Raw genomic sequence first — 16875 nt, forward strand, 5'->3', positions numbered from 1 at the left:
TCCTCTTATTTTTCTCTTCCCTTCTTCATCCTCCTCCCCTTCCTCCTCCCATCTTTTTTTTCTTAACCTATTCAAGTTTTTCCTTCATTTTCTCATTTCCTGTTCCCCCAATCTCTCTCTCTCTCTCTCTCTCTCTCTCTCTCTCTCTCATTACATCTCCCCTTCCCCTTCCCTTCTTATCTTCATTTATCTTCCCCTCTTCCCTTACCCCTCTCCCACATTTTTATTCATTTTTTCCTCCCCCTCTTCATCTACTGTCTATCACCCCTTTCTTCTTCCATTTTTCTCTTCCTCTCCTTTCTTCTCCCTTTTGTTTCTTTTTCTTCTCTCCCCCATCCTACTTCCTTTAATTCTAACAGGTATTTTTCCCTCCCCTTCTTCTTATTCCTTGTTCTCCTCCCCTCCCCCTCCTCTTCTCTCCCAATCCTTGTTCTCCTCCCCTCTCCATCCCCTTCCCCTTCCTCTAATCTTACTTTTTTTTCCTATCTCATTATCCTCCCTTACTCCCTTCCTCCACCACCACCAACTCCTCCACCTCCATCTCCATCTCCACCTCCACCTCCATCTCCTCCTCCTACTTCTCCTCTCCCCTCTCTCTCGTTCCCCCACCAAAACAAGGTCATAGGGATACGCGTAACATCTGCTTCGTTAAAAGGTCAGGAAGGTGTGACCGACTCCCCACTCCCTCCCCCCATCTCCCCTCTCCTCTCCCTCTCTAATCATCCCGCCTCTTTCATTGCTAATTTCGCCTCTATTTCTTCCCCCCTCCTCCTCCTAATCGACCTTGCTGTCTGTGTTCCACGTGGTGATAGTAGTAGTAGTAGTAGTAGTAGTAGTAGTAGTAGTAGTAGTAGTAGTAGTAGTAGTAGTAGTAGTAGTAGTAGTAGTACTTGAACAATAATATCTTTTAATATCTTTGAGAGAGAGAGAGAGAGAGAGAGAGAGAGAGAGAGAGAGAGAGAGAGAGAGAGAGAGAGAGAGAGAGAGAGAGAGAGAGAGCAATTGCCTGTATAGTTCATTGTCCAGACAGCAATAACACACAGAACAAATATAGCTATGCAGGATACTAATCAACAATGAAAGTATTAATTCAAAATATCATACATGAAGCCAACACAAATATAGAGGATTGATGTGAAGCATTATTGAAGGTACATAAATGGATGAATAGCGAGACATTTTTTGATGGATGGATAGAAACAAAAGAAAGAAAGAAAGAAGGAAGGAAGGAAGGAATGAGAAGAAAGAAAGAAAGAAAGAAAGAAAAAGACAGACAGACAGACAGACAGACAGATAGATAGATAGAAATATTGCCATACAGAATCACAGCTAAATCAATGAATAAATAGATACACAAACTGACAGACAAATAGATAAATAGATAGACAGAAAGATAAACTAATATATCTAAACACTACTACTACCACCACCACCACCACCACCATTTCTCTTTGTTAACATTACCCACCACCACTCATCACCACCACCACCACCACCACCACCACCACAGAAGCAGCAGCCACAGTCCTGAGTAGATCATCTTCGAGTTGCTCAGTGGTTCACCTTGGGACAGGAGGAGGAGGAGGAGGAGGAGGAGGAGGAGGAGGAGGAGGAGGAGGAGGAGGAGGAGGAGGACCAGCCTAGACCCGTGCATGAGTGATACCTGAGAAGCCCGACACACACACACACACACACACACACACACACACACACACACACACACACACACACACACACACACACACACGACAGTAAAAACACCACGCCCTCACAAGAAGAAGAAGAAGAAGAAGAAGAAGAAGATGGTGATAGTGGTGATGATTGGATGGATGGTGGTGGTGATGGTGATGAAGAGGAAGAGAAGGAGAGCAATGATGTAGATACAAGAGGAGGAGGAGGAGGAGGAGGAGGAGGAGGAGGAGGAGGAGGAGGAGGAGGAGGAGGAGGAGGAGTGACGCCTGAACGCACACTAGGAATGCCCCCTCTTCTCCTCCTCCTCCTCCTCCTCCACAACACCGTCAACACCACCACCACCACCACCACTCCCACTACTCGATGACCCAAGGCCGTCTCCCTGCCTGCTTCCCCCACCCCCTCCCTCTACTCCTCCCCCCTCACCCTCATTAGGACTCAGAAGAAGTAGAGGGCGGCTGGTCAATTCCTACAGCGCCCACAAGATAAGGACGCTGACTGACTGAGGAGGAGGAGGAGGAGTTGCGTAAAAGAGTTGCGGTCCCAACTAAATAATACGTTAATTTAGCGGTGGTGGTGGTGGTGGTGGTGGTGGTGGTGGTGGTGGTGGTGGTGGTGGTGGATGATGATGATGATGATGATGATGATGATGATGATGATGATGATGATGATGATGATGATGATGAGTGCGTGCGTTTATTGCGTACGTAAATATATGAGTGTGCTTTAAGTGTTAATATATTTTTTTATTCGTGTGTGTGTTTGTTTGTTTGTTTGTTTGTTTGTTTGTTTGATTTGCTGCAGTCTCTGACGAGACAGCCAGACGTTACCCTACGGAACGAGCTCAGAGCTCATTATTTCCGATCTTCGGATAGGCCTGAGACCAGGCACACACCACACACCGGGACAACGGTCACAACTCCTCGATTTACATCCCGTACCTACTCACTGCTAGGTGAACAGGGGCTACACGTGAAAGGAGACACACCCAAATATCTCCACCCGGCCGGGGAATCGAACCCCGGTCCTCTGGCTGTGTGTGTGTGTGTGTGTGTGTGTGTGTGTGTGTGTGTGTGTGTGTGTGTGTGTGTGTGTGTGTGTGTGTGTGTGTGTTGATATAATTAAGTGCATAAGTGGATATTTCAAAGTGCCTTGCTTGTATTTTTATTTTCATTTTTGAAGTGTGGTGTGGTAGTGAGTGCGTTGAAGTGTGTAAGTGAAGGCGCTAAGTGCATTAATGAGAGCGTTCAGGTGTGTTGGCTAGCGTGGGGAGGAGGACGGGGAGGAAGAGGGAGACGGGGAGGGAGAGAGAGAGAGAGAGAGAGAGAGAGAGAGAGAGAGAGAGAGAGAGAGAGAGAGAGAGAGAGAGAGAGAGAGAGAGAGAGAGAGAGGGGGCTGCAAAATAGAGGAATGCGTAACACGAGTAGGGAACCGCAAAATAAAGTTAAAAATAATAATAAAAATAACAATAATAATGAATAAAATAGATAATAAAAACGCAATAAATAAAGGGAGAATAGGTAAACAGAAATAATGAAAGAAGAACAAGAAGAAGAAGAAGAAGAAGAAGAAGAAGAAGAAGAAGAAGAAAGAAGAAAAGTGGAGCATAATTAAGGAATAGGTAAGAATAGTAAAGCGAAAGAAGAAACAGCAATACGTAAAATAAAAAAAAAAAATAAATAAATAGAAATGCCTCAGTAAATTCATAAAATAAGACCAAAAAAAAAAAATCAAAACATTCGTGAAAGAAAAGAAAAAGAAAAGAAAAAGAAAAGAAACAAAATAAACAAGATCCCAAAATAAAAAGAAGAAAGAAAAAGAAAGAAAAGAAAGAAAACCAAAACAAACAAACGTGACACAACAAGTACACAACACGAATCAAGAACGAAACGAAACGAAATGAAACGAAAATTAATACATAAGAAAACCTTTCAAAAATACAACCCATGAGAGAGAGAGAGAGAGAGAGAGAGAGAGAGAGAGAGAGAGAGAGAGAGAGAGAGAGAGAGGAAATAAGTTATCCTTCCAATATATTCAGAGCCTCCCCTTAATAAATCCTATATCTAACATTCCATCAGGCATCAGAGTTCATCACAAGCTCAGGATTCGAGACAAACAAGACACGAGAAAAAACACGACTAAAGCACCACAAAACACCAGTAAATTCGATCATCTTGTTACATCAGGCACCAAAACAGAAAGACAAACTGACAGATCAATAGTTAGATAGACGGATAAACTAATATATCTAAACACTGCCATCACCATTACCACCACCACCACCACCACCACTTTCCTTTATCATTAGTGTTCGAGACAAAACCACACGAAATCAAAGCAAACTAAACCAAACTACACGAACCAAGCCAAACCAGGTACCAGAGTTCATTACAAGGTCAGGATTCGTGACAGCCAAGACACAAGATGCAATATACCACAAAACACAAGTAAATTCCATCATCTTATATCAGGTACCAAAATTTCATCACCCAGTTAGAATATTCGAGATAAAACTACGCCGAACGATGTACCAGAATTCATTACAAGATCAGGATTCGAGACAGACAAGACACGAGACACAAAGCGCCACAAAACAGTGAATTTCATCATTTTACATCACGTACCAAAATCGTATCGCCCAGTTAGAGGATTCAAGACAAAACCACACCAAACAACAACGACGACGACGAGAAAACACGACCAAAACACAAATAAATTCGATCATCTTAAATCTCGTACCAAACTTTTATCACCCAGTTAAAATATTCATGATAAAATATAAACAACAACAGATACACGCGCTGTTCAAGGCTCTCTTCTTTCTATCACCCTTATTCGGTCCACCTCTCTAAGGTAAGAGTTAACCAGTACCCTCGATCAGTCATCCCTTTCTATTATGGTACACTACGGAAACCTCTCTAATGCAATAGTTAACCAGTACCCTCGATCAGTCATCCCTTTCTATTATGGTACACTACGGAAACCTCTCTAATGCAATAGTTAACCAGTACCCTCGATCAGTCATCCCTTTCTATGGTACACTACGGAAACCTCTCTAATGCAATAGTTAACCAGTACCCTCGATCAGTCATCCCTTTCTATGGTACACTCCGGAACTTCATCTACCTACTCCTATATTTCCACCTTTTATGACCTCAATTTACTGAAGAGGGAGGTTTCAAGACATGCATCCCATTCTTTTGACTAACTCTCTCGATCTGGCAACGACTGACATCTAAGTGGGGCTTTCCGTATTCTTTATGTAACTTACCCTTGGCCAGAATTCCCCTCTTACATAAAAAAAAAAAAAATACTATAGGCGCTAGTTTCCCCTTGCCTCTTTTTCTCCCACGGTACCAAAAGAAACCAAGACAAACAGAAACACACCTAAATTAACCCATCCAATGCTGGGAAACATTTTTATCTTAAGATTTGTGTACAATTAGACTATTTTATTGATGGGAAGTCTGTGGAGGTCGGAACATTAATAACCACAGTCTTCACTATTTTAACCCCCACACAAGTTTCAGAAATTGTATAAAATCACCAAATAGTAAGTAAAATAAGTAAGGAAACGCGGCATGGTACTGCGGGGATTAATATAGGCATTGTTTCTCTTTACCTCTCCTTCCTCGCGCGCTACCAAAAGAAAGACGACGCTAGCCTTGACTCCAGCGGGAACTGCGTAAAAGTCCCCGCCTGACTCTAGGAGGCGTGCAGGCTGCGTAGAATATCGATTGCTCCGCCAAGCCTAATGCGTAAATGCGTGCTGTTCACTCCTCGCCTCCTCCTGATTCCTCCAACTCATGTTACTCCTGGTAGAGACAAGAGCGCGCGCCACACATTCTCTCTCTCTCTCTCTCTCTCTCTCTCTCTCTCAGGATACTAACAGCTATATTAATTAGTTGGGAATATAACGTGATATTATTGTGTTTATTTTCCATTATTCCAGAGAGAGAGAGAGAGAGAGAGAGAGAGAGAGAGAGATTCATTTCTCTCCCTACCTATTCATCACTCGTGTCTATTCTCGTATCCAGACAAATACATAAATAAAACAACAATAATGAATTAAACAAAAACACATTTTCTTTCCACTTTACATGAGAAAAAGGTTTTACGTTCCCACACCATATTTGTGTTTATTTCTTTCCTCTCTCTCTCTCTCTCTCTCTCTCTCTCTCTCTCTCTCTCTCTCTCTCTCCCGCAACAAAGCAAGCAATAGTTACAACAGAAAAAAAAAAAACTAAAGGAGAAACAGAGAGAGAGAGAGAGAGAGAGAGAGAGAGAGAGAGAGAGAGAGAGAGAGAGAGAGAGAGAGAGAGAGAGAACTGGCAATGGAACTATAAAGTACAAACAAACACGAGGACAGCTGCAGGAGGAGGAGGAGGAGGAGGAGGAGGAGGAGGAGGGATGTGCGGAGGTCGTCCTTATATAAAAACAAATGGGATGGAATACCGCCCGGGTCCCTCCCTCGCAGGAAATACCACACACACACACACACACACACACACACACACACACACACCAAGGAACCTTCTCTGTCTTGTCACCGCCTGCCTGATCCGCGGTGTTGGGGCATGACGATAAACCAAATAATAGCCCAACAATAACGCAGCGCCCACCCACCCACCCACCCACCACCAGAGAGAGAGAGAGAGAGAGAGAATGTTAGATTATCGATAGTAATATATTAGATGAAATTAGCAGTAATAATACCGTTCAATATCGACAAGTGTGTGTGTGTGTGTGTGTGTGTGTGTGTGTGTGTGTGTGTGTGTGTGTGTGTGTGTGTGTGTGTGTGTGTGTCCTTGCGTCACGTCACCCAGCCAGCAAGTGTTAATAAAATCGCCTCGTCACAAGTTACAGTAATCGCGCACCATTGCAATATTCCGCTGTGATATTACTGAACCTTGCTCACTACAATGTTTTATAAGCACTCTTCATGATGGCTAAAGGCGGCACTGTGATGGCGAAAGTCTCTCTCTCTCTCTCTCTCTCTCTCTCTCTCTCTCTGGTATGCATCACTTTATATTACTGCTGATTACTTTTTTAATGGGTATATTCATCCACTTGTTCTATCGTAAATCTCTCTCTCTCTCTCTCTCTCTCTCTCTCTCTCTCTGACATGCATCACTTTATATTTTTGCTTATTACTTTTAACTGTGTACATTCATCGATTTGTTATATCGTAAAATCTCTCTCTCTCTCTCTCTCTCTCTCTCTCTCTCTCCACTCGCTAAACAAGGACAAACGGCGAGGCTGAGCTAAATAAACAAGATCAAGGAATAATAAACAATACCAGCTGAGGGACTGGATGGCCAAGTAAATAAAACAGACCAATGTAAACAAATCGTGGCTTTCCAACGGGATAACTAATTAAAAAAAAGATTGCTCTGTTTATATTACCTCATACGCAAGCCAAGGTTTCAATGGGTACTGAGAATAATAATACACAAATGATTTTCTGAATGGAGTACAGAACATACAACTTCTCAACAGGGTAACAAATAGAAAAAAAAATGTTTAGCTTTTGTTTATTGATGTAGGAGTGGAAGGTTTAATGAAATAGTACTGAGAATATGCATGTGGAGATTATTTGAATGAAGTAAAGAAAACGTGACTTCTCAAAGGGATAACTGATGGGGAGATAAAACAAACTGGGTATCTTTATAATGCACGCGTGTTAATTTGACAGATACTGAGAATGATAAGTATAACATAGCTCAATGACAAATGATGAGTGGAAAACGTGACTTCTCAAAGGGGTAAATAATGAGAAAAAGAAAAAAAATGCTTATCTTTACAATGCATACTCATGAGTTAACTTGACAGACACTGAGAATGATAAGTATAATATAACTCAATGACAAATGATGTGTGGAAAACGTGACTTCTCAAAGGGGTAAATAACGTGGAAAAAAAAAATTGCCTATCTTTATAATGTACACCCATGAATTAACTTGACAGATACTGAGAATGATAAGTATAACATAGCTCAATGACAAATGTTGTGTGGAAAACGTGACTTCTCAAAGGGATAAATAATGCGAAAAAATAAATAAAGAAATTGCCTATCTTTACAATGCACACCCATGAATTAATTTGAGATACTGAGCATGACAAGAGTAATACAGCTTAATGACAAATGGTGTGCAGCAAACATGACTTCTCAAATAAGTAACTAAGAAAAAATGAGACTATGTAATGCATGCACGTTAATTTCAAACATACTGATGATGACACCAAATATCAAGTTTAATATTGACTGAGTGCAGATAAACATGACTTATAAACATGGTAACCGAGGGAAAACAAATATCTCCATTTACACATACGCACACCAATCAGTGTTTATATTACTTGTGATAAGAGTAAAATAACCAATACTTAGAATGTAGACGAATACTAATATATCGTACACAGCTGAATGTAAAGATTTGATACAGAAAACGAAGCTCAGCGGAGGAATAACTAATAAAAAAGACAAAAAAAAAACGAGACTGCACGCTAAAATAACACTAATAAAGATGAGTAAAAACTACGGCAATCATGATAAGAACTTGCGGTATGACTATTAATAAACAAGGATATTAAAGAGGAAAGAAAACCTGAATTCCCAACGAGATTACTAATAAGAGACACAACATTAATCTCTCTTACGAATACCCAGAGCGAGGATTGGAAACGTGATAAGAGAGTAATGAGAAGATAAACACTAAATTATATGAACGCGCAAGATAACAGATATAATAAAAGGTGATTCTTTAGAGAGATTACATATAAGACACGACATTATCTCTACAAATACACAAGGCAAGGATTGGAAACACAGGACGAGAATAAGTAAATAAATACAAGAAAATATAAAATAAACTCGATAAAATAAAATAATAGAGAAGTGAAGGAAACTAGAGAACATAAAAATAAGCATTAATATCAGTTAAGTAGAACATAATGACACAGGTAACACAGTAATAATAAGGTGAAATGCAAGAAATTTTGAAGTTACGTAAAATAAAAGTAAGAGAAGAAAATATGAAAAAAAAATGAAGTTATAAGATAAAATAAAATAAAAGCAATGAGAGAGAGAGAGAGAGAGAGAGAGAGAGAGAGAGAGAGAGAGAGAGAGAGAGAGAGAGAGAGAGAGAGAGAGCAAATAAAAGCGAATTTCGTGATTTGGTTGAAAAAGAAAAACAATAATGAAAAAAATAACGAACGAGGAATTTCCAGACACAATAAAGACAAAAACAAAGAAAAACAAAACAAAATAAAATTAGAGAGAGAGAGAGAGAGAGAGAGAGAGAGAGAGAGAGAGAGAGAGAGAGAGAGAGAGAGAGAGAGAGAGAGAGAGAGAGAGAGAGAGAGAATCCAGGAAATGAACGAAATTAAGGCGGTTGTTTTGGTATTCGTGATGAAAGGGTGGAGATAAAAGTGTGTGTGTGTGTGTGTGTGTGTGTGTGTGTGTGTGTGTGTGTGTGTGTGTGTGTGTGTGTGTGTGTGTGTGTGTGTGTGTGTGTGTGTGTGTGTGTGTGTAAGAAGAAAGGATCGCTTGCTTCACCTTCCTGTGGGTAATACATTCCTTTATTATTAACCTGTGTGTGTGTGTGTGTGTGTGTGTGTGTGTGTGTGTGTGTGTGTGTGTGTGTGTGTGTGTGTGTGTGTGTGTGTGTGTGTGTGTCAAGCACCTCTTCAAACGATCTAAACAACCACCGCCACGTACATATATACATTTATCATTCACTACATTCACTTTCATTCTTTCCATCATCATCTATTCCCTTCACACATTCACCTTCTTATTCATTCACCTTCATTTACATTGTGTGGCTGTGTACATATCTATTCCTCTTTTTTTCATGGCTAAGTCTCTCTCTCTGGACTGCACGGGAACTGGCAAATAAATGGACCTATTTCTTTCTTTTCTTTCCTTCTTTTTTCTCTCTTTATCTTGTTCTTGGCTACTTTTCTTACACAAAAATAAATAAATAAATAAATAAAAACAAATCTCTACACGCACCTCGAGTCTTATCTTTTGTATCTTCTCGGTCTTATCCTCAGCAGTATTATCTCGTCTTATTTGTGTGGGTTGGAAATGTTCATAATTCGCCCCTAATGTTCAGCTACATCTTGACTGCGGTTCGCCTCGCACGTTTGAGGAATAATGTAATAGTTTCCTGCCGTGTTGCTCGTCTCTGGTCGGTCTGTCTGTCTGTCTGTCTGGCTGGCTGGTTGGTTGGTTGGTTGGTTGAAGGGACACGGATACACAAAAAGGGTACTCGTATTTGGAGGGAGGTTAAAAAAAAAATAAATAAAAAAAAAAAAAAAAAAAGGAAAATATATAGCTAATGATTTTTTTCTCTTTCTTTCACTTTTATCTAACAAACTTGTTATTACTGTTGATACTTTCTACTGTTACCTGATCATTTCGTGTCTTTTCTGGTCACACACACACACACACACACACACACACACACACACACACACACACACACCAATAAATTCCACTCGTCTCTTCAATAATGGAACACGTTTTTACCTTGAAATTTATGTACGATTAGGCCACTTTATTGACATTAGGTAGGGTCTATGGAGGTCAGAAGATTAATGGTCAGTCTTCACTATTTTAATAACCTAAATAAATGTCTGAAGCTGTACAAAATCAGCAAATAGTAAGCAGAATGAATATAAAAATACGTCATGGTGTTCAAGGGGTTAAACTATATATAATGCTGGAATGTTTACAAATACAGGCTTTTTTCAGTAGACTGACTTCACAGGCTTATATAATAGTGTTGTGTAGGTTAAGAGCACCATTTGGAAGGACATCACGTACAGTAAGAGGTTATCAATTAGTTCATATTTTTCAGCACCTCCAGTCTTGTTCTTCCTCAGCTACATTCCAACAGGTTACTCATAAAACAAGGTGTCATTAGCAGGCAGTGTTCTCCTACTACACTGCCTGGAGCTTCGAGTATTCTCCTAATTGTTCTCTATTATTTACTGCATAGTTGTCCTTGTTGCACTATTACCATTATTGTTACCATTATTACCCATTTTTTTCCCCCACAAACTTCAACATCCTATAGAATTCAGTGTTGTAATATCAGTGGCTTAGCATATTAGTCACACCATCAAGACAAGGTGTTGAAACTTGACAATTACAAATTCTCCGTTTTTTTCTTTTTCTTTTTCCTTAACCTCTTCCATTCCTTATTGCACAACCAAGTCTTTTGTTACATTCCAAGTTTTTTTGTAACCCTCACTGTCCTTTAAGGAATAGTTGTGCAGCATACCAGGACTCGTTCGTTGCATCCTCACACAAACCAAGCCAGGCGGACGATCAGAACTGAATTACATGACAAACACTCTCCCAATCATAATAAACTTTCCTCATTAAAAGTAAAAATTAAAAGTTCTCCCACTACTATTAACACAAAAAATGCCACTTCTAATAATAAAAGTCTTTGCACTTAAACATTTACTATCACTATACCTGTACTGAATCTCCAACTACTACTACTACTACTACTAAAGGTCACTGTCTCCTACCTACATCTACAACCAATACACTATTACTAATACTACCATCTCTGCATTTAACTATTCACTACTATACCAGCAATGAACCTCTATCTACTACTGATAAGATTGTCTCCTCTTACACCCACAACTAACAAAATACTACTACTACAATGAATACTACTACTACTACTACTACTACTGTCTCTGTATTTAACCATTTACTACTACTGAACCTCCAACAACAACAAAAAACAACTACTACTACTACTACTACTTCATTGTCTCCTACTACACCTTCCACTGAACACAAGGGCCATCTCTGTCCACATAAGGAAGCAGTGTCCCAATTCATCCACTATTGACATGCTGAGTGGGTTTTGCTAATGATGCCACCCTCTACCCCTCTGCCATTAAGGGGGCTGGCTGATCCACCTTTGTCCTACCTGTCCACTGTCTACCTGGTGTCCCTAGCCTACCCATCCATCATCAGTCTGTCCCTTAACCTTCCAATGTCATATCAAGATTGCCACACTGCCTGCCTGCCTGCCTGCCTCTCTCTCTCTCTCTCTCTCTCTCTCTCTCTCTCTCTCTCTCTCTCTCTCTCTCTCTCTCTCTCTCTCTCTGTGAATCATCAAACTGAAGTCATATTTTCACTATTTACCTTCCTCTTCTCTCTTCTCCTCTCCTTAACCTTCCTGCTCCAGCTCCTCCTCTTCCTCCTCCTATCTTCCTCTTTAGTGTTTATCTACCAATCTATTTACCTCCTTCTCCTATCCTGTCTTCTCTCCCTATCAATCCTCCTCCACCTTGACCCCCACCCTCCCTCCCCCTCCTCCCAGGCCACTCATAAATCACAGCTCTGATCACGGCCAGCAACCCGCATCCAAGGCCACACAATTATAGGCATCAGCTTCACAATTTCCTGCAGGTTCACTTCACACTGTAACTTCGCCTCCAGACCACCCATAAATAAATACAAGGGAACCGCACACACCGCAGGAGAAAGTTAGATGCACATGAGCATACAATCTTATATGGAACTGAATGCTGTGGGGGAATGTACAAGTGTGTGCAGTGATGATTATTAGTCTTGTCTTCCCTTGCCAGGCTTTGTGCTACAGAGGGTTACAACTTGATGGAATTCAAGACCCACCTTTCTGCAACACACCATCACTACTGCCGCCACCGCCGCCGCCACAATGTTTCAAGCAAGGCAAAGACATGTTCTCCATCATCACTTTCGATCATCAAGGCTTTTTTTATGCAGGAGTGCGAAAGGTTTCCTGGCCTCGAGCTCTCCCCAAGGTGTGAGGACAAGTTTAGCCGCACCGCCGCACCACTCACCCCAGCCTTGTCTCTTTACTGTGGCAAGTTTTATGCAAAAAGCCTGGTGGGTGTACTAATATGTGTTTTAGCACCTCCCAAATGCAAGGTGAGTGCAAAGTTGTTGTGGGAGGAGGGAGGGACCAGGAGAGAAAAAGAGACGGGAAGAGAACTATTGTTGTCTACTTGCCTCCACCTAATCCTGTGCTACAAATATATACAATCTCACAACTTTACATAATGCTGGCGTGGAGTGTATAAACAAGATCTTATTTTTTTTATATGTATATACTGCAGTGAAGCAACAATTTGCAAACAAAAAGTACAGGGTTAAACCTGATGCAACACAACACAACTAAGTAAATTAGCCAAATACTTGTTTTCTTTTTCTTTTTCTCTTCACCAGTTTTAACCCGAAGGATGTTTTGTGGTGAATTCATATGGTGCTGCTGCTGCTGATGATGATGATATAATGAAGAGAAGACCTTGTTACGTTTAGTACTCTCTCCCTCTTTAAATTGATCCCTCCCATTACCACCACACCTTGCCAGTTCCAATATCTTACAGTACTATGACAGTGAACCACTTTCTAATCCTGGCTGATGATCATTACGCCTCATTACCTCTCTTCAACTGGATCATCACACACGCTTTTACAAAAGATCAATACACTTTTATTTTATTTTTTTTATCTGATTTTTTTTATCCCTCCCTCCCTCCCACAGATAATGACACACCACCTCCGTCTCATGAAGCACTAACAAGCTCGGTGAGGCTTAGACAGGATGCTGATGCGGCCAGGGGTGACGCCAGCAATGAAGGCGAGGAGCAAGCTTCCAAACACTTTATGCACAAATGCTCATGTACTAAGTGAAAAAATAAATAAATAAAAAAGTATTTTCCCCCTAATTACAATAACCCCTTCAGTACCATGACACATTTCCATATTCATTCTGCTTACTATTTGGTGATTCTATACAGCTTCAGAAAGAAACCTGTATGGAGATTAGAATAGTGAAGACTGGCTATTAATCTTCTGACCTCCATAGACCCTTCCTAATGTAAATACAATCATCTAAACACCCAAAACTCATGAGATAAAAATGCATCTCAGTACTGAAGGAGTTAAAAAAAAAGTTAGCAATCTGTATGCCATTTCCTCTTGTTTTGAGTACTAGTGACCAAGAGAAAAAAAAAATAAATAAATAAAAAATAAAATAAAAAGTGTGTGGGAAATGTTGACAGCATGGAATGAAGAAAACAAAGACACAGTGAAAGCGGCGGTTGATTGTGTTGACTGAATTTTCATGGTATTCATCGGACACTCTAAGCGCTGGTATTTTCTCTACCCATAGTATGTCTGTGCGTAAAATTAAAAAAACCTGCTTGTATTTCCTCTTCTAGTTTTCTCTGTGTGGGTAGAAGAATAAAGTGCAAGTATTTCTTCTTTTCTCTCATTTTCTCTTGAGTAGTAATGACCAAGGGGAAATAAATAAATAAATGTAAATGTAGTAGATTTACCCCAATTAACATACGTATGGGGGTAGAAGAAAAGTAATGTGAGTGCATTTCCTCTTGTTTTTGAGTAATACAGTAACCAAGGGGATTAAAGCAGGGAAAAATTTAAAACCTCAAAAGGTAGAAGATTTATCTCAATTAACTAACACATGGGGGTAGAAGAAAAAATCTGCATGTATTCCCACTAATTTTTTTGTCTTAGAGACCAACCAAGAAAAAACAGAAAAATTTAAAATACTGTTTAGAAAAAGCACCAGGAATAGAAATAGAACATTTACTTCATCTCCACACACACTGAGGTACAGATGAGGTCAAGAAGTACACTAACCTTCATAATTTTCTTCTCATTTTCAGAGTATTAGAAAAGAGACCAAGAGAAAAAGAAATAGGAAAAACCCAAATGATGGTTTTCCTAAAAAAAAAAAATAAATAAATAAATAAAAAAATGAGAAGAACCATTACATATCCTTTTCTTCCAACACTTATAGACAGACTGAAAAAAAGAAAAGAAAAGAAAAGAAATATGTAACTCCCAATACCACTTCCACAAAAAATACCAAGGATAGAAGAACCATTACCTCCATTAGAAGATGTCCTCTCCACACACACACACATACACACACACACAAATTCCCAACACTCCCCCCACACCACAAGAACCCCACAATTAATAGCGCAGGTGTGCCAGAGCTGAACAACAAGTTTTTACCTGGATTGATGAGATAGAATGAGGGAAAACATGAGAAAAAGCTGTCTGGAATGTGACACACGGATGCCAAATAGATTAGATTTGAGGGAAGAATTAGCTTGTCACTGCCTTGTTTGTTGTATTTGTGGAGTGGGAAAGGAGTGAAATACTGCAGTGATGTTTGTAAGGTTCTAAGGATGTGCTGAATATTATTGTAGTGCGGCAGTGTAGCAAATCATGGTCATAAAACTGGTAGTACAAGAAGGAATGCAATAAAATGAGCAGGAGGTAAAAGAGAATATGAATAAGAAAAAAAACTGAAGGTATAAGAATTGAAGATAAGAGATGAAGAAAAGAATGTAAGAAAAGAACTGAGGTAAACGAATCTAAAACAAATGATGAAGAAAAGAAAGAAAAGAAAAATATGAATAAGAAAAAGAGCCACAAGGAAAAGAATTGGAGACAAAAGATGAAGAAAACGAAGAACTGAAGACAAAGGATGAAGAGAAGGAAGAAAAGAAAGAACATGAATAAGAAACAAGCAGCAAGTAAAAAAAAATCCAATATTAAAGATTTCAAAAAAACAAGAAAAGAAGAAAAGAACAGATAAAAGAATTGAAGACAAATGATGAAGAAAAGGAAAAGAATAAGAATAAGAAAGAACTGCAAGTAAAGGATTTCAACAAAGGATGAAGAAAAGAAAAGAAAGAATAACAAAAAAAAAAAAAAAAAAAAAAAAAAAAAAGAATCAAGAATAAAAGAATTGAAGATAAAAAAGTAATATTGTACAAAGATAAGACAATTTGTATATAAAGACATTCAAAATTAGATGCAAACACAAAGTTAGAGAGAGAGAGAGAGAGAGAGAGAGAGAGAGAGAGAGAGAGAGAGAGAGAGAGAGAGAGAGAGAGAGAGAGAGAGAGAGAGAGAGAGAGAAAGGAAAAGTAAAGAATAATGAATAATGAATAAAAAAAAAAAAAAATATGAAACCTAACAAAATTAAGAGTTCGAGAGAGATGAAAAGAAAATGTCAAAAGTAAAGCCCCAGAAAATTAATGACCATAGACTCCCTAACAAATCAACACACCAAAACATTACCAAGAGTTGAAGAAGGGTGAAAAATAAATAAGTAAATAAATAAACTAAATAAATAAATAAATAAATGCCTATGAAAAATAAAAAATAAACAAAAACAAACAGAAAAAAAGCAAGTGAAAAGAATGAGAAGAATGACTTGAGATAAGCTAAACAAAAAAATAAACACTCTAAAATATTAAAAAGAACTGAAGATAGATTAAAGAAATTACCACAGAGAGAAAAAAGAAAGATAAGTGAAAAGAATGAGAAAATGACTCTAGATACACTAAACAACAAATAAACACGCCAAAACATTACAGAGTTGAGAAAAGAAAAAAAAAAAATTACCACATTAAAAAAAAGTAGAAGAAGAAGAAGAAAAATGGAAGATACGCAAAACAATATATAAACATGTCAAAACATTGTGAAGAGTTGAGGAAAGACAGAAAAGAAATTACCACAGCATAAATACCCAATAAAAGATGACTTAGAACAACCAGAAATACCACAACACCATAATCAGCACCTACCTTTTTGCGATGCACCTTGGAGTTGATGGCGCGCACCGATCCGTTGGGCGGCAAGGCATCGGAGTAAGTCTTCCTCTCGGCGGCCGTCTTCACCTTGTGGGTCTCAGTGGGGCCGCCTGCACTGCCCTGGGCCTTCTGGGAGAGCAGCCGTGGCCTCCTGAAGGGGCTGAAGGACATGCTCATGCTGGTCTCCCGGCGCTGGGTGGGCGGGAGGTCAGACCGGGTTGGAAGGACGCCCCCGGTCACCTCCCTCAGGCCAGTCCTCCCAAATTTAGCCATTTTCATTGCTGCTATTTTCATCGTCAGCCGACCCTGAGAAGGAGAAGGCAGCCAAATTAAAGTTGGTCTTCTTTCTTATTATGTCCTCCTGTCATACACTCCTTCACACACCATCAAAAATGCCTGCTGTTGAATTCCACCCTGGTAAAACTTAAAAGAAGCATCTAGGTGTTGTTTTTCTTTATAATGTAGAGGATATTTTTTTCTCTTACTCCACCTCCCTCTTGCCTATCTATACACCAGACT

General features: G+C 39.5%; 2 protein-coding genes across 2 annotated transcripts in view; one reads left to right on the top strand and one right to left on the bottom strand.

Moving 5' to 3' along the window:
- LOC123507007 overlaps positions 1-16875 on the bottom strand; it is a 114098-nt gene that overhangs the window by 94242 nt on the left and 2981 nt on the right. The window contains exon 3 of the mRNA XM_045259503.1: positions 16351-16662. Coding sequence (XP_045115438.1) covers positions 16351-16662 — 312 coding nt within the window. The remainder of the gene's footprint in view (positions 1-16350; positions 16663-16875) is intronic.
- On the top strand, positions 11994-13503 carry LOC123507231. The gene is made up of 2 exons (XM_045259964.1): positions 11994-12646; positions 13263-13503. Exons 1-2 carry the CDS (start codon positions 12350-12352, stop codon positions 13296-13298), a joined length of 333 nt encoding a protein of 110 aa, XP_045115899.1. The 5' UTR covers positions 11994-12349; the 3' UTR covers positions 13299-13503.

This window comes from Portunus trituberculatus, chromosome 21, assembly GCF_017591435.1.
Source record: "Portunus trituberculatus isolate SZX2019 chromosome 21, ASM1759143v1, whole genome shotgun sequence".
Lineage (NCBI taxonomy): Eukaryota > Metazoa > Arthropoda > Malacostraca > Decapoda > Portunidae > Portunus > Portunus trituberculatus.